The sequence below is a fragment of the Heterodontus francisci genome, chromosome 26 (genome assembly GCF_036365525.1).
Source record: "Heterodontus francisci isolate sHetFra1 chromosome 26, sHetFra1.hap1, whole genome shotgun sequence".
Taxonomy (NCBI): domain Eukaryota; kingdom Metazoa; phylum Chordata; class Chondrichthyes; order Heterodontiformes; family Heterodontidae; genus Heterodontus; species Heterodontus francisci.
In genome coordinates this window covers 66,777,824-66,800,418 of record NC_090396.1, presented here as the reverse complement: position 1 = coordinate 66,800,418, position 22,595 = coordinate 66,777,824, and the positions used below count along the sequence as shown (strand labels likewise).

General features: G+C 39.4%; 2 protein-coding genes across 3 annotated transcripts in view; one reads left to right on the top strand and one right to left on the bottom strand.

Moving 5' to 3' along the window:
* smurf2 (SMAD specific E3 ubiquitin protein ligase 2) overlaps positions 1-3,940 on the top strand; it is a 323,106-nt gene extending 319,166 nt beyond the window's left edge. The window contains exon 20 of the mRNA XM_068058473.1: positions 1,600-3,940. Coding sequence (XP_067914574.1) covers positions 1,600-1,699 — 100 coding nt within the window. The 3' untranslated portion in view covers positions 1,700-3,940. The remainder of the gene's footprint in view (positions 1-1,599) is intronic.
* A 911-nt stretch (positions 3,941-4,851) lies between these two features.
* Positions 4,852-22,595, bottom strand: part of LOC137384430 (centrosomal protein of 95 kDa-like) — a 54,200-nt gene continuing 36,456 nt past the window's right edge. For both annotated transcript variants that reach the window (XM_068058470.1, XM_068058471.1), the window contains exons 15-22: positions 19,833-19,925; positions 18,439-18,586; positions 14,979-15,148; positions 14,680-14,754; positions 14,148-14,300; positions 12,808-12,954; positions 11,692-11,763; positions 4,852-10,093 (exon numbers count right to left, since the gene is read on the bottom strand). In XM_068058470.1, the coding sequence (XP_067914571.1) occupies positions 9,917-10,093; positions 11,692-11,763; positions 12,808-12,954; positions 14,148-14,300; positions 14,680-14,754; positions 14,979-15,148; positions 18,439-18,586; positions 19,833-19,925 (1,035 nt within the window). In that variant the 3' untranslated portion in view covers positions 4,852-9,916. The remainder of the gene's footprint in view (positions 10,094-11,691; positions 11,764-12,807; positions 12,955-14,147; positions 14,301-14,679; positions 14,755-14,978; positions 15,149-18,438; positions 18,587-19,832; positions 19,926-22,595) is intronic.

The window sequence follows — 22,595 nt, the reverse complement described above, 5'->3', positions numbered from 1 at the left end:
AAACTGAGGTCAATGGGAATCGGGGAAAACTCTCCGCTGGTTGGGCTCATACCTAGCACAAAGGAAGATGGTTGTGGTTGTTGGAGGTCAATCATCTCAGCTCCAGGATATCACTGCAGGAGTTCCTCGGGGTAGTGTCCTAGGCCCAACCATCTTCAGCTGCTTCATCAATGACATTCCTTCAATCATAAGGACAGAAGTGGGGATGTTCGCTGATGATTGCACAATGTTCAGCACCATTCGTGACTCCTCAGATACTGAAGCAATCCGTGTAGAAATGCAGCAAGACCTAGACAATATCCAGGCTTGGGCTGATACATTCGTATCACGCAAGTGCCAGGCAATGAACATCTCCAACAACAGAGAATCTAACCATCTTCCCTTGACATTCAATGGCATTACCATTGCTGAATCCCCCACTATCGACATCCTAGGGGCTACCATTGACCAGAAACTAAATTGGAGTAGCCATATAAATACCGTGGCTACGAGCAAGTCAGAGGCAAGGAATCCTGTGGCGAGTAACTCGTCTCCTGACTCCCCAAAGCCTGTCCACCGTCTACAAGGCTCAAGTCAGGAGTGTGATGCAATACTCTCCACTTGCCTGGATGGGTGCAGCTCCAACAACACTCAAGAAGCTTGACACCATCCAGGACAAAGCAGCCCACTTGATTGGCACCCCATCTACAAGCATGCACTCCCTCCACCACCGACGCACAGTGGCAGCAGTGTGTACCATCTGCAAGATGCACTGCAGCAACGCACCAAGGCTTCTTAGACAGCACCTTCTAAACCTGCGACCTCTACCAACTAGAAAGACAAGGACAGCAAATGTATGGGAACGCCACCACCTGCAAGTTCCCCTCCAAGTCACACACCATCCTGACTTGGAACTATATCGCCGTTCCTTCACTGTCGCTGGGTCAAAATCCTGGAACTCCCTTCTTAACAGCACTGTGGTTGTGCCTACCTCACATGGACTGCAGCAGTTCAAGAATGCAGCTCACCACCACCTTCTCAAGGGCAATTAGGAATGGGCAATAAATGCTGGCCAGGCCAGTGACACCCACATCACATGAATGAATAAAAAAAGTTGCCTTTAGAATTTTTTTTAAAACTAGAAAATGGAAGTGAAAAGTTCAGTTAATGAAAATGGAGAAATGATCAGGGTAGTATAATGAGTGAGATAATATCTTTGCACAGTCAACCCATCCCATTAAATTTATACTAGACTCGGCAGGAATTAATTAATGGAATGGGCTTACAAATGGAATCTGCCATTAATAATTTTCTGTCATCATGCAGCTTTTTCACTCTTGTTCCCTGGAGTGAACAGATTACAGTGTCATGCACTGGAGAGAAAATTATACCACACTATGTACCGTGATTTATATCTGGCCAATAAAGATTATGAAGACAGCTTAGAGGCCGTTACAGCCAGTAAGACAATGTAGGAAAAGGAGTCCTGGAAAACAATTATGCATAATTATGTCAGAGACTATTGAGGCATAAGTTTTGAGGCGATGCAGCTGTGGCATGATTTATAGTCTGTTCAGGATTTGAGCAGTAAAACACATCTCTTGTCTGTTTTCTTCCTAGCTTTAATAGAATTGACATTCCTCCCTACGAGAACTATGAAAAACTTTATGAGAAGCTGCTGACAGCCATTGAAGAGACTTGTGGGTTTGCTGTGGAATGACTGCTTTGTGAATCATGGGACTTCCGTACGCACCTGTCAGTGAGGGCTTTCTCCTGCCGAGGTTTCAGCAGTGCTTGGAATATACAGGATGTCTCTCCCTTACTTAGCAAGAGGACAGCGAGAGGGATTGGATGATGAGGGAACTTTGAGGAAACGGTCACCTGGCATTTGCCATGAGACTATCAGCTGCTAAACTAATATCTGGAAAATTACAGTCTGCTGGCTTTTTATGATTTGACCAGTTAGCAGTATTCTTGATAGCATTTCTGATTTAAAAGACTACTACAACAATTTAGTCATCTGTCTTAAGCCCATCTACTCCTTACTAATTATTAATATCCCCATACATCATGATGTAGACTGCAGCAATCGGTACAACAAAAACTATTGTTGGGCTGAAGTGACTATACCATAATAGCACCTTTTTTCCTACCGGTCATTCATTTGGGTGCGAAGCATAGAAATTATCAACAGTACAATAACTGAACTCTCGTAAACTTAATATTCCAAATGGATTCTCAAATGGAAAATTGGCTGATTTATTTTTTTTTGTTTTGTTTTATCAATGTTCTTCCTGGTGTGCTGCAGATTTGAATCAACGTCTGTTAGTCCAATTTTTATATACATAAAAAGATCATCACAGGAGAAACATTCCTCTTCATTTCAGCCAACTCAGCCATAACCACTTTTCCCCAATCCCTCCCAAATTGACAGGGAGGAGTCTTTTTATGAACTGCATATTACCAGCCAGCATTGCTAACTGGGAAGTTTCTTGTCATTTTTATTTTGTTATTGCATCAGTTATTTACATGACTTAAGGAATAAATACTCCTTTATTGTATATTAAAAGCGGCAACACTCTACAATGCGATGTTGGTTTATGCTCCCAGAACGTTTCCAAATGTTAAATGAAGGTTGTGAATTACATTCCACCTTTTATTAGTTATAGCTGGGCTGAGACAAACTTCATTGTATAGCCAACAATTATTAAAACTAAAATTAAATATGTAAATTGGAGAGTTGTCCTCGGTTATGCTTTTCTATCCATAGATGAATTATGACCTGTATATTAAATTGAGGCAGCTCAGACCCCGCATTGACTTTTTTTTTTTAAAAAGAGTTTGAGATCATTGTATTTTTTTTGTAATTTTAATGATAGGAATTGTTCTGAAGATCCTATACATTCACATGAGTTTTAATATATTTATAACCTGTTGATATTCTTGTCAAATAGTATTTCTGTACTGGGAGCACCTGTTGATACAGCAATCTTATTTTTTTTTTGCCCTGCACTGCTGCCTGTCAATTGCAAGAGCATCATCCAACAGGAAAGTGTCCTGCAGTGGTGCTTTGTACAGTCTTGGGTGAGGCGTGATATTATAAATCTGAGGCTAATACTGTGACTATTACAACTTCTAAGTTAATTGTATCTTAACTTTTATTTTAAACCACTTTTTGCACATCTTAGGACTTTAATTCTGTTTGGCTTGTTGACCTCATTCCCCACCCCCTGCTCCCCCACTCCAACCCTCTCCCTCCCTCTTTCCTGTCCTAAAAGAAAAGGTTGACAGCTGACATCCCATTATCAGAACAAAGTCCCCAATGGACATTTACAACTGTGTTCTCCTGATAAATGTCCAATGCACACGTGGTCTGTTTTCATGATCTGTTTCAAAACCATCGTAACACTACACCTATGTTTATCAATAATGGATTTAAAATGGGCTGCATACCAAGAAGTAAAAGCTAAAGTCAGCAATTAGAGTGTTGCTCTTGTAATAAAACGCATGCTTCAACATACAGCTGATAGCTCCTAGCATGCACCCATGGCTTCACAGACTTGAATAATGCTGTAAAAACGAATAATACGTTCTAGCAGTCAGGAGCAGTTCACTGTATGCAACACTTATTGGTTAATAGAATATTGTCTACCAGTTGTTACAGTCTTTTTTTTTATATAGATGTAATTAGTTTACAATTAACCCCTTGGCTTTACTTCCCAGTTCTTTAAAAACACCATATTTTATTTTGTTTTTAGGTTTTTCTCATTTCCATTTTATTTGTATTTATTACAGAGTGTTTTAGCGTCGTTAACACATTGTATTTCACTCCCGCTGTTACATGAGCTTTAATAATTAAAAAAAAACTGTATGGAAACAATCTTTTAAATATGTACCCATGCAGAATGAGCAATAAAGTGTATGCTGTTTGCACCCTCACAGCATAAACAGTTCATTTTTACATTTGCCTTCTGTTTATTAAACTGCTCAACCATTTCAGTCATTAAATCAATATTGAAAAAGTGACATCTAGCTACCGTTGATCCTGAAACTTACTTCATTCGAGTTCATCTGTACCCAGTGTGAATTCGTTAGGTAACTGCACTTACTAGTGAGCCACACAGACTGGAAAAGGGTCCTAGGTTTGATCTAAAGTCTCTGCTGTGTTAACTGATTTTAGTAAGGGTGCAGTTGATCTACAATTGACTTCAGTAGCTTTGGTTTATGAAGGGGTTCCCACCCTTGATCACTATCCACTACTGGTAAGTAGGTGTCATGTAGGGTTGCCAACCCTCCAGGACTTTCCTGGAATCTCTAGGGATTAAGCTTCTGAACACTGCTCCAAGCAATCCAAGAGAAAATTCATTTGGGGGCATTAAAAAAAGTTGTTTTTTAAAATTTCCTTCAATACATTTATTAATTATAAAATATTGGAGATGGAGAAAAGAAAGGCTGTTTGGGGATGGTGGTTGGAGGCAGGGGGTCATGTGTTGAAATCTCCAGGAATGTGTCCAAGCAAAATTGGTAACCCTAATATCAGGTGAAAGCAGGATCATGCTTGCCAGGTATGTATGGCTCAGTACCACAGCATGTAATGTGCCTTCTCACTTAGCGAATTTGGCAGGGGGGGAGCCTTTGTATGAGCATCATGAACTAAGAAATAACACTTGCTGCTGACTGTGATGCTACTTGATGGCATCAGTTGAGAGGCTGTTTCTCGACCAACTGACCAGAAATATTAGGTCTCCATATAGATTTCTTGTAACTGGCAAGAAAAATCTTTAAACGGGTAATATTTTCATAGTAAAGGTTATGACAATGTACCACTCCTGAAACAGTGTGTGTTTTGACATGATTTTTATTGTACAAATAGACTTTGCCAAACACTTTATCAAGCTTCAATCCTTTTAAATGACTTTGTAATAGTGAATGGGGAAGTGTGGTAATATTTCACATTGAAAATACTTAGAATCATAGAATCACCAAGCACAGGACATGGCTATTCGTCCCATCATGTCTGTGCAGACTTTGAAGACCTATTCAATTAGTCACTCTCCCTTGCTCTTTCCCCATCACCCTGCACATTTCTCCTTTTCAAGTATATATACACAATTACTTTTGAAAGTTGTTATTGAATCTGCTTCCACCACCCTTTCAGGCAGTGCAATCCAGATCATAACTCGCTGCATGAAAAAAATTCTCTTCTCCCCTGACATTTTGCCAATTATACCAACCCTTCCACCAGTGGAAACTATTTCTCCCTGTCTATTACATCTTCCCTTAACCTTTATTGCTCAAAGGAGAACAATCACTGCTCCTCGAGTCTTTCCATATAACCAAAGTCCCTCATCCCTGGTACTATTCTAAAATCTCTTTGCCCTCTCCAAGGCCTTCACCTTTCCCTAAGTGTGATGACCAGAATTGGACACAATACTCTTGCTGAGGTCTAATCTGTGATTTTATAAAGGTTTACCATAAATTTCTTGCTTTTGTACTTGTCTCTAATGCCAAGTGTGCTTTTTTTAAACAGCCTTCTCAACTTTTCCTGCCATCTTAAGGTTCTCAGTTTGTGAATTGTAGGAGTTATATTGCAATCAGTGGTTACTTCTTGATCGGCATGGTGTAAAGATGTCGGTTTTTAATTTCTTCACTGTGATCATATATTGATGACAGATTGAATTGAAAAAACACAAAGTCATTAACTGAATTAAGCCAAAATGTTTATTTCACAGCATATAGTAATTATGAAAGTAACAAGGAATTGAAGTGACTTGAAGACCAGGATCTGCTCTTGGCTGTTCTGTATACTTACAATCTGTTACAGTTTATCGATTTGATTTTTTTAAATCACTTAAATCAGTCTTGTGTTTTTAATTTGTATTTATAGAATTGCTTTAAGTGCTGTGCACTAAATTAGGATAATTAGGGGAATCAGTCACGTAGCTAAAGAATGGTTAAATCTTCTGATTTCAATGAAATATCAACTCTCAACCAAGTTTTTTAAAAACATATATTCAACAATCTTTTTTGCATAATTCATGACATGAAGCCATTTGCTTAAATATTTACACCTGAATAAATAGTTCACCTGTATACATCACTGAATGAAAGCTCACAGAAAGGTAGCACTGCAACTAAATGGGGTTGCGGATTCACCTTTTGCTTTTCCAAGTCTAAGAAACAGTGGAAACCAGGAAGGAGGAAGATCTTTACAAAGTATAATACACAGCCCAATGGCTGCATACTGTTTATGCTTCACATGAGCCTCTTCCTACCCTTCTTCATCTAATGCCATCAACATAACCTATTCCTTTCTCCCTCATGGGCTTATCTAGCTTCCCCTTAATTATATCTATGCTATTCACCTCAACTGCTCCTTGTGGTACTGAGTTCCATATTCTAACCACTTTCTGGGTAAGGAAGTTTCTCCTGAATTTGTTATTGGATTTATTTGTTACTATCTTATGGTGACTCTTACATTTATGGCCCAGAAATCTGGTCTCACCTGCAACTGGAAACATCTTCTCTAAGTCTACCCTATCAAACGCTATCATAATCTTGAAGACTTCCATCAGGTCTGTATCCAAAAGTAATTGGATAATGTTGAACTTGTATATGACTTTTGTACGCAACACTTTTTGAGCCTAACAGTTTTGGGCACCTCACTGTAGGAAGGATATAAAAGCAACAAAAGGTTTGCTAGTATGTTATCAGTCAGAAGTTATGAAGCGAGACTTGAGAAATTAGAACTTTTTTTCTCACTGGCATGGTTAAAGGTGACCTGTTAGAGGTCTCAAAGATTATGCAAGGTTATGATGAGGTGAATAGTGCTTTTTCCCACTGGTCGATGAGACGGTAACGTGAGGGCACAGATTTAAGGTAATCAATCACAAAGAATTAAAGCAGAGACTAGGAAAATAAATCTTTACACATATTGGCTAAAATGCAGAATTTGCTTCCACAAATGCTTAAGTCGAAGTCTATAAAAGGAAGTAGTCGATTTAAAGAGGAATATTGAAGGTTGGACGGAATGAGCCAAAGTGTAGGATGGAAGTAGGTGGCTTGCTAAGTAAAATATCTGTCTAGAAACTTGATGGGCCGAATAAGTCATGTATGCTAATTCCGAAATGTATGTTACTTTGAGAATTTGCACCTGACTATTTGGTTGTCAGATCTCCAAGATGTGAATGCCTACCATACAAGCTGTACGGCTTACTTCTATTCCTTTGTTCCTATCTATTGCCCAAAAATAAATGGCAGCAGAAAACAAACTCTTGTGTTGCCTGGCATGCACACTGTCAGGACCTACTTTTTCAAATCGATTCTCCAATATCCAAACAGACACTTGCATGGTAGGTGGTAAGTATGCCAGCGAGTATTTGGCAGAACATTTAAAAAAAAAAAGCATTCCATCATGGCAGCAGCCAATTTCTTTGTAAATCTGCACCATGTTGGAGCACTGCCATCTAACTTTGCGGAGCAATGCATAACACTAGAAATTATAACTTTAACTTTGTTGTTAAGATGACTTATTTTGCAATATTTCCTCTTATAGATGTGATGGTAGAATTTATGTATGGAATGTCAAATATTGAATATTTGGTTTGATGTATTAAGCACTAGATCAAGTCTTGTATTTTCCAATTCTGACCCTTATCACTCTAGCTCCCCAAAGCACTGTATTTACTTTCTCTAAATAATTCATGCATATGTGTAGCAACCATTGAAATAAAATTTGCAAACACAAACTACCATGTTTCCTGTTTAATGGTTTCCTCAGCTGTTGATTTGCATCTGGTGCTTTTTTTTAAAAAAACCTTAAGTAAGTGTATTTGCACTTGAAAATGTAACTTAAGTGTTCCTTAGATTTTGCTCTTTACAAGGAAATCTGAGTTAATTCACCTTTTGAACTATAACTCTTATATAACTATGTGCCTTTATTTATTCAGATGTGGGATGTGGACATTGCTGGCAAGGGCAGTATTATTCCCCATCCCTAATTGCCCTTGAGCTGGTGGTGGTGAGCCACCTTTTTGGATACAACAGAGTGGCTTGGGAGGCCATTTTTGAAGGCAGTTAGGAGTCGACCACATTGCTGTCGATCTGGAATCATATTTAAGCCAGACCGTGTAAGGATGGCAGATTTCCTTCCTAAAAGCATATGAGTGAGCCGGATAGGTTTTACCAGCAATGTGTAGTTACATAGTCATCATTACTGATATTAAATTTAGTATAAAAAGCTAGTAACAATTTAAATTTCCCAGCTGCCATGGTAGGAACTCCTGGCTCTTGCTTGTTAGAAGTTATTGGATTATGCTATCATTGTAAAAGGTGAACATAATTTTTTCACTGTCATAGCAACTTTCTAATGGTTACAGTGAGGCCCATGACAGTGACTCCTCTCTAAACTTTGTAGGATAATGTCCTTTCTCTGCCTGCACCCCAGTTCTTGCCTGTTATAATTTCAGTTTGTTTCTTCTCTTTATAATGTAGCTGGGTTCTATAAGTATTCTATGCCATTATTTTCACTGTAGACGTATGAGATGGTTGAATCACTGAGGCTAGGTCAACAACTAGTAAATCCTACTGCTGTAATACTGTAATCCTGCCAGTGCCTTCAAAAGTGGTGTTGACAGTTGGGCAAGAGAATATCTGTGCTCCTTTTCAAATATTGTAGTGAGATATTCTACAGGCAGGTAAGCCTCCAAGAATGCAGTATTTCCCTCAGTACTGGACTGAAGCATATGCCTAGATTACGTGGGATTTGGGACATAACCTTCTGACACAGGTGCCAATGGGCAGAGGCAACAACAGATGTTCTTGTGAAATTATAAGAACTGCTTTAACAATGACGTAAACACTGTGGCAGGTGCATCCAATCTGTGACCGAAGCCTGGGCAGCTCAGTTGAATTTCAATTAAATTTCTTTTTTTAGTTGGTGTTGCTTCAATGTTTGGAAAAGGTTGCTTTTTGTTATTTCAATTAAACCAGAACCCTTGGTTATGTTAGAATCAACAGTTTGGGATAAATGCACTTGATTGGAACATTAACTTAAAATATGGCTGTAGCTTATGACACAAAGCTCAGGAGCAATATAATCTGGGTGTGGTGCAGCTTTACCAAAAGACCCGTAAACTTGCTACATACTATATCTGAGCAACATTTAACTTTTCAAATTATTGCACTTTGGAATAAAGTAAAAATATCCCTGCTAAATACAATTCAGATACTGCTGTGTAACAGCAAGTCTAAAACACAGACAACCTCAAAGAGCACAGCAAGAGTTTCTTTCGAAACACCATTTTTAGAAAAGATTTAATAAATTAGTCTCAGAACATGATCATAGAGAAAGGTTAGATTAATATAACTGCCCTTAATATGCTAGTAAATCTGTATGTATACACAGTTATCCACTGTACAGGATAAATATGTACAAAGGCATTTTTGGAATAAATGAGCTTTACAGTATTAGTGTCAAACAATCTTATAAACATCCATACATGCACCTCTGCTGAGGATGGTTATACAACAAAAATTCTTAAAATATCAAGTGTTAAGACCCTGACATACTGTAGCAAGAAAGATCTGCTTGTTGATCCAGCACAACACCCTGAAAGGGGTGTTAATTATTTATGCAGTATTTATATTAAAACATCTCAAAAGAAAGCACAATACTTCAGTGAAATCTTCTAGAATGTACAATAATGTAGATGTTACGGAGCCTATAAAGCAGTACTTTTTTTTTAAAGAATCGGTTCATTAAAAGATAATCCTGGATTTCTGTACACAATCTCATCATGCTCCAGTTGAACACATTTCTCCTATTATGTACATCTGTTCCAAATGCATGAGATTTTTGGAAAGTACTGTTTGTGCTTAGGCACCTAGTCACAGGCTTCAGGTAACCAATGAACTCATTCCTCAGAATAGCAAATGTTTATAATGATGGGGTTTTACTGTACTGGAATGATGCCATCTGGAGTTGGCGCTGTACCCTTTCAACTTCTAATTCTCTGAAGTGCACATCATCGTCATCCCGTATGATCATTTCCTGGAGTTCGTGGATCTCCTTCTCCATCTTTGCACGTAGTTCTTTCTTCCATTTTTGGAGTTCCTAAAGATCCAAGCAACACTAGCAACTTAGAAGTAACTAACGCACAAATGCTTGACTGTGATTTACTCAGTGTGGTCAGAGAAAAATATAATTGTAATGGCGCTAACTCTTTAAAAATGAAAAAGTTACTCGATATTGTGTAGACTCAAAAGTTAAAACAACTAGTATTTAAATAGCACCTTTAATATAATAATATGTCTCGGGAGCAAAATCTGACAGAACGAACAGGGATTTTTGCAAACAAGGATGAGATTTTTTTTTTTTTTTTTTTAAAAAAGAGGAGTTGCTTGACTGGGAACCAATGTAGGTCAGAGAGCACAGGGGTGATAGGTGAACAGAAATTAATGTGACCAAGGGCGCAGGTCGCAAGGTTTTGGATGATCTCAGGTTTACGGAGGGTAAAATGTGACAGGCCAGCCAGGAGTATGTTGGAATAGTCAAGGTTACAGGAAACAAAAGGAATGGATGAGGGTTTCAGTAGCAAATGAGCTGAGGCAGAGGCAAAGGTGGTCTTAGTCATGCTGCCAGACCTGCTGAGTGAATCCAGCATTTCTTGTTTTTGTTTCAGATTTCCAGCATCCGCAGTATTTTGCTTTTATATTATGTTGTGGTCTTAGTCATGGTGTGGATATGTGGTCAGAAACTCATCTCGGCGTCAAATATGATACCAAGGTTGCTAACAGTCCAGTTCAGCTTTAGCCAGTTGCCAGGGAGAGGGCTGGAGTTAAAACTAAAAGCAAAATACTGCAGATGTTGGAAATCTGAAATAAAAACAAAGTGCTGGAAATACTCAGCAGGTCAGGCAGCAGCTGTGGAGAGAGAAACAGAGTTAACGGTTCAGGTCTGTGAACTTTTAGGGCTGGAGTTGGTAGCAAGGGACCAGTTTGTAACAGGGACTGAACACAATGGCTTTAGTCTTCCCAATATTTAGTTGGAGGAAATTTCTGCTCATCCAGTACTAGATGTCAGACCATCAGTCTGATAACTTAGCAATAGCAGAGGAGTTGGTGAGGTGACGACACCCAGCTCTACATGTGAAAAACCAACATTGCTTTCGCATGATCATGCTGCCTCTCAGCAGTACAAAGGTAAGAAATAGAAGGGGGGCTTTCAAAATTCTATTATTGCAACAAAGCAGAGGCAGAAGCCTCTAAGACCAGTAATGAAATATTGTGCTAGAGGACAACTCATTAGCTATTAATGACAACCATTTCTTTCACACCTATAGACAAACACTATACAGGTAATTTATTTTCACAAAGCCATATTTAAAGTGATCTTATATCAACAGTTCCCATTTAATTCACATTTCCTAAACAGATTCACTCTAAGGTTTGAACAAAAGGAGCTTGAAATCAATTTCTATAATTTCCCACTGGTTTTACAAAAATTCTCTGCTGCTGTGATAGTAGGATTCTTCCCTTCATAATGCAAGGTTGTTGCAAAGATATCAATTCTCTCTTTGATGGAGAGAATGGCTGCAAAGATCATAGTTTGTAAATGTGCTTTCTGGATTGTGGCAATTTTTAAAAAATCAGATTCCTTCAGGAAACAGTCTAGTTAGTTGGGATCTGTCAGCGGAAGAAAAATAAAATTACCTTGTTTTGTGCAGTGTCTCGGATGTTAACTTTCTCCCGCTCCTGCGCCAAAGTTTCAGCCAACATTAAAAACTAGGTTTAAACAAAAAGATTATTTCAGTCGGTAATGAACTTGTTCAAATTCTGAACACTTGCTTGCAGGCAAAACGCGGAACGTTACCAAATATAATTTGCACTTAGTACACACAATCTCCCGGAGATTAAATTGTAAACTCTTTTTTGTTAAATAGAACAGTATTTGATTCTGCTGCACAGAGAAAAGCTTCCTCTGTGAAGGTCTACATTATGACCACTTCATGAATAATTATCTCTGAGGTTTCATATCAGCCTGAAAATCAGAGTCAAATAATACTTTTAACTCCAACTGCTGGTACAATACTTTAAAAATATTTAAGTTATGATTGCCAAAAGAATCTTCTATTTTTCTCTCATTTCTACTATGCCACACCCACTTAGTTCATGGGCAGTAGTTCAGTATATTCCAGTGTTTTGCAAACTGACTACTGGGTGCATGTAAGGAGGGGGAGGGGAGGGGGGGGGGGGAAAACTAATTGATTCAGTCCAATTTCCTTTACATCAGGGCAAGGATGCTGGTGTGAAAAATCAGCGGTGGGATAGAGCTTAGATCCACCTTGTCCTTTTAGCCATAAGCTCTTCTGCTAAGGAATCAGCACAGTGGCAGCATCCTTGAGCACATAATCCAGGCTGACATTCAGTGCCAGGATTGAAGGGCTGCTACCTTTCAGATGAGACATTAATTCAAGGCTCGGTCCGTCCTCTCAGGTATGTGATACTATTTCAAACAGCAAGCGAGTTCTCCTAGTTTCCTGGCTAATATTAAAACCTCAACCAATATCACGACAGATGATCTGGTCATTTATCACATGGCTGTTTGTGAGACCTTGCTATGTGCAAATTGGCTGCCATATTTCTCTACATTAAAACAAAGCCTACACTTCAAAAAGTACTTGACTGCCTATGAAGTCAGGTCATGAAAGACACTATATAAATCCAAGTTCATTCTCCCATGTTATGCACATACTGTAGTTTTCTAGATGTGGCAGAATGTTACCATAATAGAGATTAGGTTAGTACAAGATCTTCATATTTAAATACCTGATCTCGATAGTAATTCTCCATTGACTGCAGCTCGTCCTTTTGTCGTTTCTTGTATTCCTGACGTTTCTCTTTGGCATAAGTCTTCAGTTCACACAATCTCTGCTTTTGAATCGCCAAACCCTCCTCAAACAGGTTTTTGAAAATCTTTTGAATTAGGAAAATAACTAGTTAGGCTACTTACTACAATATGTAAATATATGCAGGAACATTTATACTAAAGAAAAAATGCTGCTCACCAAGGTGTACTGTTTGTATTCACCAAGATGCATATCCTACAAACAGCACTTTTTGGTTTGACACTTTTAAAACATTTCAGAAGAACTGGTCACAACTATTGATGGCCACATTATAGATATGCACTCGAATAGTGCCTTCAAGATGCCAAAATGTTCTAGGTAGGAGAGTGGTTTGATAAGTTGTTGTGCAGAATGATGATCAGGAGCTGAACAAGGAAGTGACTATGAAAAAATGTGGAAGGGAGGAGGAAGAAAAACAGAAGGTGATATTCAGTGCTAATGTAGGTAGTCTTGGTGATGGATATGGTGTGCAGTTTGAACCCCAGCTCAGGGTGGAACAAAAAACACTGAAGCTGCAGCTACAGTGAGTAGCTTTGGAGACAAGGGAAGCTGAAGTCAAACAAGTTGGCTCTGGCCTTAACACAATTGGAGGAAATCCAGATTCATCCAGGAAGATGTCAGTGTAAGAAGTGAAGTTGGAGGTGGGGAGGAGGGGGGAAAAAAGGCAAAAAGGTATCAACTACAGACATATGGAAGCTGACCCAAGCTTTAGGGTGACTGCAGTCAAGTAATACTTGGAGCAGAATAGCAGGGGGCCCAAAAGATGTTGTCGTGGAACATCACAGAGTTGGCCATATGGGGCTGGAAGGAGAAAACACCAGAAAATCTGTGGCTCAATGGAGACAGGTAAGGAAGGGCAGTGCCAGAAAGTGAGTCACAAGAGAGGCAGTTAAAAAAAAACTCTGCTATTGCAGATGAATTGCCCTGCAAAACACACACCGTCAGACCCACTACAAAACAGTAATATCAGTGCAAAGTTGAATCAGAGCCCAGCTGGACTCTACAGCAAAGCTCCCTTGAGGAGTTTCTCTGCTTTGCTCCAGAGACTGCTCAGTTTCCACTTTCTACTGACAAGTATCAGTGCAAAATGATTTGCTTCATATCAGCAATGCTGTTGTATTGGAGATGAACCCTCAGACTATGAAGGGAAGATGCAGTTGCCATTTTTCTCCTAGTAACACAATTGAACAAATCAATTCAACTCATAGAATTCTAACAGCATAGGAGGTAGTCATTCACCCCATCGTGCCTATGCCTCACCCTTTCTTCTCGAGTTCTTGCTCGCATCATTTTTGCACGCAGTTGAACATGGTATTCATTATAGTACTTCTTAGCACGGGCAATTTGCTGTCTTTGCTCTTTCATCTTGTTCTGGGCAGATTTCTGTTGCCGGATTCGTTCCTTAAACTCTTTCTGAAGGTGAAGCAGAAAACCGGGTGGTTGGAAGGGATTATTTACATGCAAAGTACCACAGGAGCTACTGGAGCAGATATTTAAGAAATTAGATGCACCTGAAGTCAAACATAATAAAAAAAAAAGTTCACGGAAGTGGAAATAGAGTAGATAACCCCCGGTGAGAACTAAAACAGGAATTTATGAAGAATAAAGATCAAACCAAGGTGTGTGTGTGTGAGCACCTATACACACACACTATTCTTCCCCCCTCCACAATACACACAGTATTGAAGAGTCAAAAATAAATGGATATAGTATGGTTTTATTAAATATAGCATTTAAATTAAAAATCAAGTGGAAAAATACACTCATGAATACATCCTTTATCAAGCCTCACCAGACGCTGATTGTGATCCTGTTCCTTTTTAATGATATCTATCAGGAGATCGTGCTTTTTCTGGGCATCTTCAATCTGATAAGATAAAACAAAATAGTAGCCATCATAAGTTTACTCTCCATGCTCAATTGGGGTCCTAGCAACTCATTTTTAAAATACTGAATATAAAAGCAGTATTACACACACAGTCAGCCAAGCCATCCCATCAGAAGCAAATAAAAAGCAAATATCTAGAGCACAATAAAATAAATGTACATTTGGCCAGTGTTCCTAAACAGAGCATAGGAGACTCAACTCACTACTGACTGAAGTTTGGTTTGGTTCCGGTCCTGTTCAAAACCTGACTTGATCAACTGTTCTATTTGCTTAAACTGCTGCTTCCACATCCGATTCATAGTGTGCGGAGATACCGGCAGATAAGGGAACTCTTCCAATAGTAAAGGTAGGAGGTCATTATCTTGTATCTTCACTGCAAAAAAAACCCAAAAGACACACTTCCATAGCCTTGACTAGAGAAAATTATGCATTGAATAAACCTCAATAGCTCAAAGAAAAAATACAATTCAACCATTATATTCAAGTACAATCAACCCTGCAGTTTAAAAACAGAACTTTGAGTAGAATATCAGATTGGAACATGTGCAGTGTCAAATGTAATGCAGGGTCTTTTTGACTGTTGTTCTGAAGTTTATCAACCATGCACTAGATGGCAGCAATCAGCAATTGCCTCTAATCGATCGACGACAACATAGCAGCACCAGAGGGCAGCAATAAGCACAGTTTATTCAAACACTAAACTAAGCCTTGACCTCTTGAATAGGCTACAGTTATAAAGACTATGCAATTTATATTGGAATAAATCTGCAGTCATGTCTCTAATCCTTCACCACAAATCATGGAGTACACATGATCCTGATTGCAGTGAATTGAAAACCAAAAAAGCTCCCACAAAAGACAACCAGAACAATGAAACTGAACAGTTTTCAAAAGACCATTTACTTAGACTGGAGTAATGTCCAAGAAGAGAACCTATCTTGCAGTTAAACACCATCCCCCAATTGAGTAAATTAAAACAAGGTTTTGGTATATAAACACAAATCAGTTACAATCTGGGATACACTGCCTGAAAAGGGTGGTGGATGATGATTCAATAATAACTTTCAAAAGGGAAATGAATAAATACTTGATATGGAGGAAGTGAAGGGGAGTGGGACTAATTGAATAGCTCTTTCAAAGAGCCAGCACTGACGTAATGGGCTGAATGAATAATGCAGCACAGAAGGAGGCCAGTGATTTTAATGAATCTCAGCTTCAGTTTTATTTTATTTTAAATACTCAGCCCTCCACCTTGTTACTTTTGATCCTGGCCTCACCTTTAAATTTCCCCATCCAAATTAAATTGTCCTTTCCTATCGGAATTAAATTTCCTTCCTCCAGTAACAGACAATATTTTAATCATGAGTCCGAGTCGGGGGGGAAGAGAGGAAGAGGGAGTTTAGTTTTAAAAAAAGGAAACAGTTGCAGAAAAGGGTTGTTGTCAACTTGATGTAAAATCGGGTTAACATTTTGCTGACATAATCCAATGACCCTGAAAAGCAGAGCTGAGAAGACATTAAAAGACAAGGTTTAAAAAGAGGACGGTAGTGCAAAACAAAGAGAAAAATACAATATTTCTGTGACATCATTAGAGCAGAAGGTAGACAGAGACAATTATTAGAAGGAAAGATCAACGGAAACATTGGCAAGGGAAGCAGAGAAGAAAATGGATGACAGATATAATGGACTGGATGCAGTTGACCTGTGCAGAATGTGCAAAGGTAGCACACGACAGACAGAGGTGGAGATCCATCACAGTTAACCTTTTGGGAAGATGACACCAGTGAAGAAATGAAAGAGGACTGAAGCACGACTTAGTGTGGTATAAAAGGCAAGCAATGGATGAATTGCAATTAGTTCTGTTACAAGTGCTTCTATATTTTTCAGGACTCATGTATTTTAGAGCTGAACATTGGTTTATTTTGGAAAAACTGAAAAGACTCCATGGATGGGTTTTTAAACCAGGGTCACGGAGAGGTCTGGCTTTGAAAAAGACTATTGGAGAAAACTTGCCAAAAAGAACAAACCACCCCAACTCAGTCTGTTCCAGGAGTTTGAAAAAGCCTGCCAGTTTTCCATCTCTCAAGAAGCTGAGAAGAACGCGCAAGAAGCAGATTGAAACTATTGCCGCCTTTCTGAAACGTCTCTTGGTGCATTTCCTGGAAAGCCTACCCAAACTGATCTTCAACGTCGCCTGAAAAGAATTGTTCTAAGAAGAAGCCAGTGACAACTGTCTATATGCATTTGGGATGCCAAACCAAAACAAAGGACATCTTTCCATATCTTCTCTTTCATCTTCAAGAATTAGAAAGTATTTAGCCCAAGCGGTTTCTTTTCTCTTTTTTTTTGTAATAGAGCTCTAAAACAAAAATCCCTTTATTCTTCCAGTTAATCAGTGTGTGTGTGTGTCTGTGAAGGGCTACGGTAAAAAGGGAACTTTTATATTTCCATCTGTGTGTTTATGCTTTGCTTCATAATAAAAAGGATAATTTTGTTATTTATTAAAGAAGCTTGGTTGGTGTGTTTTATTCTGGGATAAAAATAGAGTCTATGATTGACTGTATTGGTAAGTGGGAACAAAATTTAAATATATGGGGAAGTGGAACTGGAACAAACAGTACACTCCTCGCACCTCGGTCGTAATAATAGAGTGGAAATTGAGAAGTCAGCGAGGAGGTAACAGGTAGGGCAAGTCAATCCTCTGTCAAGGATGAAAAATAGCCACTACTGGAAAAGTTGAGTCTGCAGGTGATTAATGTACAGATGAGGTTGTCAGCAGCAGCGGGGTGCAATGTATCCTTTTTTGAGATAGAAGTAGGAAGTCTAAGATTTGAGGCCATTGCCCAATTTTGTCTTGATAACACTCCTGTTACTGAGGCAAAGAGTCAGTTTGAATAAAAGCTAATACTGGAGAGTTATGATCAATTTCACTTATTTCCATCAACACAACTTGCCTTTATGTAATTTATATATAAAAATTAAAAAACAAGTTACATTATTCCATTTCAGTGGGTCATCTTGATTAGAAGCTAACTACCTGACACCCCTCTCCAGTATTTCATCCTTCTCTCAGCTCTCAATTATCTGCATGACTCCAGCTGTCTGCTATATCCCAACTCTCACTCTCCCATCTTCTGAATCCAGCTCACCACTCATTTTCTTGCTTCCTCTGGCTCCATAATCAGTGGTAGAGCTTTCTGCCATCAAACTCCAGCATTCTATTCTCGAATCCTTAACTCGCTTCAACTCTGTCCAAGCCCAATGTTTGGCTACATCTTTGATCATCTCCCCAGACTCTTTCCTAGGCGCCCGTTTGGCATCCGTTCACCTCTCCTCCCCCCCTTTTATGAACTACCTGGGTAGGCTCTGTTACGCTAAAGAAAACATACAAGTACATGTTGTTGATGGCTCTGTAGACGTCCAAGGCCCAGCCTTCCTTTGAACAAGAGAATGAAATAAATAAAAACGGAGGTGGTTAAATGACAACAACAAATACTAGGGCAAAGTTCAAAGGGTGGGGGAGGGGGGAGTGTTTTATCCAGTGTATTTTGGCCTGCCTGTACAGTTCTGTACAATTATCCTTGATGGTTCCACAAGTTAACACATTTCCCACAATCACAATTTTCCACTGAGCAGAATCATGTTATTTCTTTGAATTCTTACTTGATGTTGCTTTCTTTGGCTTTGCCACTTTTGTCGGTGTCCATTGGCTGTGCTTTGGCTTTCGTGGTGTGGTTTTTACAGAGTAAACCTTCGCAGGCTCTGGGGTTTTTGAAGTTTCTTTGAAGATATTTTCTTTATATTCTTGTTCCTTCATAGCAGATGTAGAACAGATGTCAAGTACACAAAAGGAATAGTCTGCTCATTTTATTTAGAGCTTTGAACATCACAAGGCACCATGTGATGTCTTAGTACAAATATTTAAAAACAAAAAAGACAAATAGCAACAGGAATTAAAAACTGACTGAATATTGAGTTAAAGTGCTGTGTGAGTTGTGCCATTACTCAGTAGATTTATGAATTTAATACAAAATAAATTAATGTTGTGGCTGCATCCAACCCATGTCCTTCAGGGAAGGTAATCTGCCCTATATACAACTTCGTACCCACAGAAATGTGGTTGATCGTTAACTAGCCTCTGAAGTGGCTTAGCAAGCCACTCGGTTGTACAGGGATGGGCAATAAATGCTGGTCTTGCTAGTGACACTCACATTTCATGCATGAATTAAAAAAAATAAACAAACAGTCTTAAGCTTCTGGCCTGAAATTTTTTAAACCTATGGGCTGAATTTTACCAGCCCCTTGACGTCATGGGTCATGGCAGGTAGGCCCATAAAATGCTAGTGGTTGTGGCCCGCCACGACCCACAATGCCGAGAAGGCCCCGTTGGATATTAGCGGCGGCAGCAGTGAGGCCTTCATTAAAATATAGAAATCACAAAACATGCAAATGACCTGTTGGCTGCAGCCGTCCCACGCTGATTTTATGGCCACCGATCGCAACTTGCACACCTTTGGAACTCCATATGGAGGAGGACTAAAATTATCAGGGCGGGTGGGGGGAGCGGGGGAAAGTGGTTGTGGGGATAGTGCGAAGGGGTTGAAGGGCAAAAGTGACAAGGTTGTTGTTTGGGGGGGGGGGGGGGGGGGGAAAAAAAGAGAGTTCGTGATGTCACCAAAGTTAATTCAGGATCGATGGCCCGAAAATAGACACTGGGGTGGTGGTTGGGGGGTAAAGGAGTCGAAAGGGCCTCCAGGTTTCAATAAAATTTTAATGTGAAGATGTAAACAAATTCCCCAATAAATATTAAAATTTAATCTGACATCAAAGCCCTTGAAAAATGGCACCAACACCTGCGCGGTGGTGCCGGGTGCCATTGCCGGGGACGTGGCATCGGGGCGGCTGCTCTGCCCCCTCTATTTAAATGAGCCCCCGCGTGTAATATCACGGGGGCTCGGTGGTGGCACTTCCATGTCGCGGAGCGCAGCGTGCTGATAAAATTCAGCTCCATATGTTCAGTAAAGGCGAAGACATTTAACACATGATTGATGACTTACTACTTTCTTGACTTTTTTTTTCTCTTCTCCAATTTTAGCTTTCTCTTTTATCTTATAGTCCTCCAGTTCTTCTCTGTAACGCTCACTCACTGCCTGCAGGGAAAAAAATAATCATGTCAACAAATATTTGCAGGGGAGTCACTATTCAGTGTTTGACTACAAAGCCAGAATTGTAATCACAGCAAATACTGGCCGCTCCACTAGAGGAGAGTTTTGACATGACTTGGAGGAATGGGAGTGAATTGGTTTACAAAAAAAAAAAAATGTAGGTCATGCCTCAACACTTTTGCCCAATACAAAAAAAAATATGCAAACATCACTGACTAAGTTCATAAGGATCTGTAGACCAAATGAGAGATACCAGAGACTTTAGAGCACACAAAAGTGGAAACAAAAGGGTAGTCAAACCACTAGATTTATTCTACATAAAATTAGATGGCAAATTAGTACACAACTGGCAACAGCTGTAATAAGAAAGGATTTCCCAAAGCATTGACCCTGATGGCTGTAGGGACACAAGAAATAGGAGTAGACCATATGGCCCATCAAGCCTGCTCTGCCATTCAATACAATCATGGCTGATCTTGGGCTTTAATTCCACTTTCCTGCCACACTACCAAATCAATCATCCATCCATCCATCCCAGCCTTAAATATATTCAATGGTGGAGCATCCACAACCCTCTGGGGTAGAGAATTCCAAAGAATGACAAACCTTTTTGAGTGAAGTAATTTCTCCTCATCTCAGTCCTGAATGATTGACCCCTTATCCCGAGACTGTGTCCCCGTGTTCTAGATTCCCTGACCAGTGAGAACAATCTCTCAGCTTCTACCCTATCAAGCCCTTTCAGAATCTTGTATGTCTCAATTAGATCGCCTCTCATTCCTCAAAACTCCAGGGAATATAGGCCCAAGTTTATTCAGCCCCTCATCATGGGACCAATTTAGTAACTCTTCACTGCACTGCCTCCAGTGCAAGTATATCCTTTCGTAAATGTGGAGACCAAACTGCACACAGTATTCCAGGTGTGATCTCACCAAAGCCCTGTACAATTTTAGTAAGACTTATACCTATACTCCAATCCCCTTGCAATAAACGCCAACATGCCATTTGCCTTCCAAATTGCCTGCTGCACTTGCACGTTAACTTTGTGCGTTCCTTGTACGAGTACCCCCAAGTCTCTCTGAACATCAACACTTACCAGTTTCACACCTTTTAAAAAATATTCTGCTTTTCTATTTTTACGACCAAAGTGAACTTCACACTTCCCTACAATATACTCCATTTGCCATCTTGTTGCCCACTCACTTAACCTATCTATATCTCTTTGCAGCCACTCTACATCCTCCCCGCAGCTTACTTTTCCACCGAGCTTTGTATCATCAGCAAACTTAGATACATTACTCTTTATATTAATGACTTGGATGAAAAGACAGGAGTGTAAATCGCTGAGGCCCCAGCACTGATCCTTTAGGAGGAAATGTTCTGTGGCTTCAGCAGCTTCCTGGACTGAAGTCTATTCCATTTTTTTTTTATGTAAATACAGCTTACATACAGAAATAGAATATACCAAGAGCAGGTTCCATGGAGCAGACATTCAAACTACAGCCCAGAGTCACAGTGATTCACCATCCTTCAGTTCCCAGCACCAGCTAGGTTTTTGATACTGTTGTGTTTTACCTATTGGAACTTTGATGAGTTGAACAGCTTTTCCCCTCACCTATATTCCCACATTGGTAGAAATAGATTTAGACCACCAAATGAGGAAACACCAAAAACCAACTTTTCCAAACCACCAGACTAACAAAATTCAAATGGCCAAACCCAGTGGTATAAATAAAAGCACAACTGCAAATTCAAGCAGAAAACAGTGCGGAAAAAAAATGTACATTTACTTACACCACATACTTTTTTCTCCCAGTGTAGCCAAGACAGTCAACCTTTATGGCCCACAGGGTTCCAATGGACTCCAGATGTGTGGTCCACTAAAAATGTTTGGATCTTTGTCCAGAACATCATTTCCTTGTAGTTAAAAGCCTTTGATGTTTATAGCACAGAAGGAATCCATTCAGCCCAACAAGTTCTTTATTAGTAATCTATAACTATTCTAACTGTTCCACACTTTCTCCATTGCCCTGCATTTTTCTCTGCTTCAAATGCTTCTCTACCCTTCCCTTAAAAATGACACAATGAACAGCATTGCATCTTATTTAAGTGAAAAGTAAACATTAGAAATTCCAACATTCTCTGTTTCTCCATAACATTTTCTTCACTATTTTAAATGAAGTGACCCAGCGCCACAGACTCCCCAACCAGAGCAAAGAAGATTTTCCTCATTTGTCTTTTTTAACTTGTTCATGGGACCTGAGCATTGCTGAAAAGGCCAGGATTTATTGCCCATCTCAACTTTGGTTCGACTTCATTAACCATTACGGAGCTCAAACTGTACTGCTTCAGGAACATGTGACGAAAGTGGCTTAAAACAAAGGTTACAAAGTACACTTGCACAGAAATCTTCAAAAAATACTTTAAAAAAGGTGAAACCTGAAGACCACTTAAAAATGCAAAGGAGTCTCACATTCAAATAGTAAAAGGACTGGATTAAGTGACTACAATGTAGAACTGAATATCATGTCACTGTTTATAACTGAACATTTCATACATTTACACACCAGTAAAAGGAGGTACAGGATAAAATGCTCAAATTCCAATGCATTTACCCATTTACAAAAAACATTGCTTACTCTATAAATATTAGTTTGG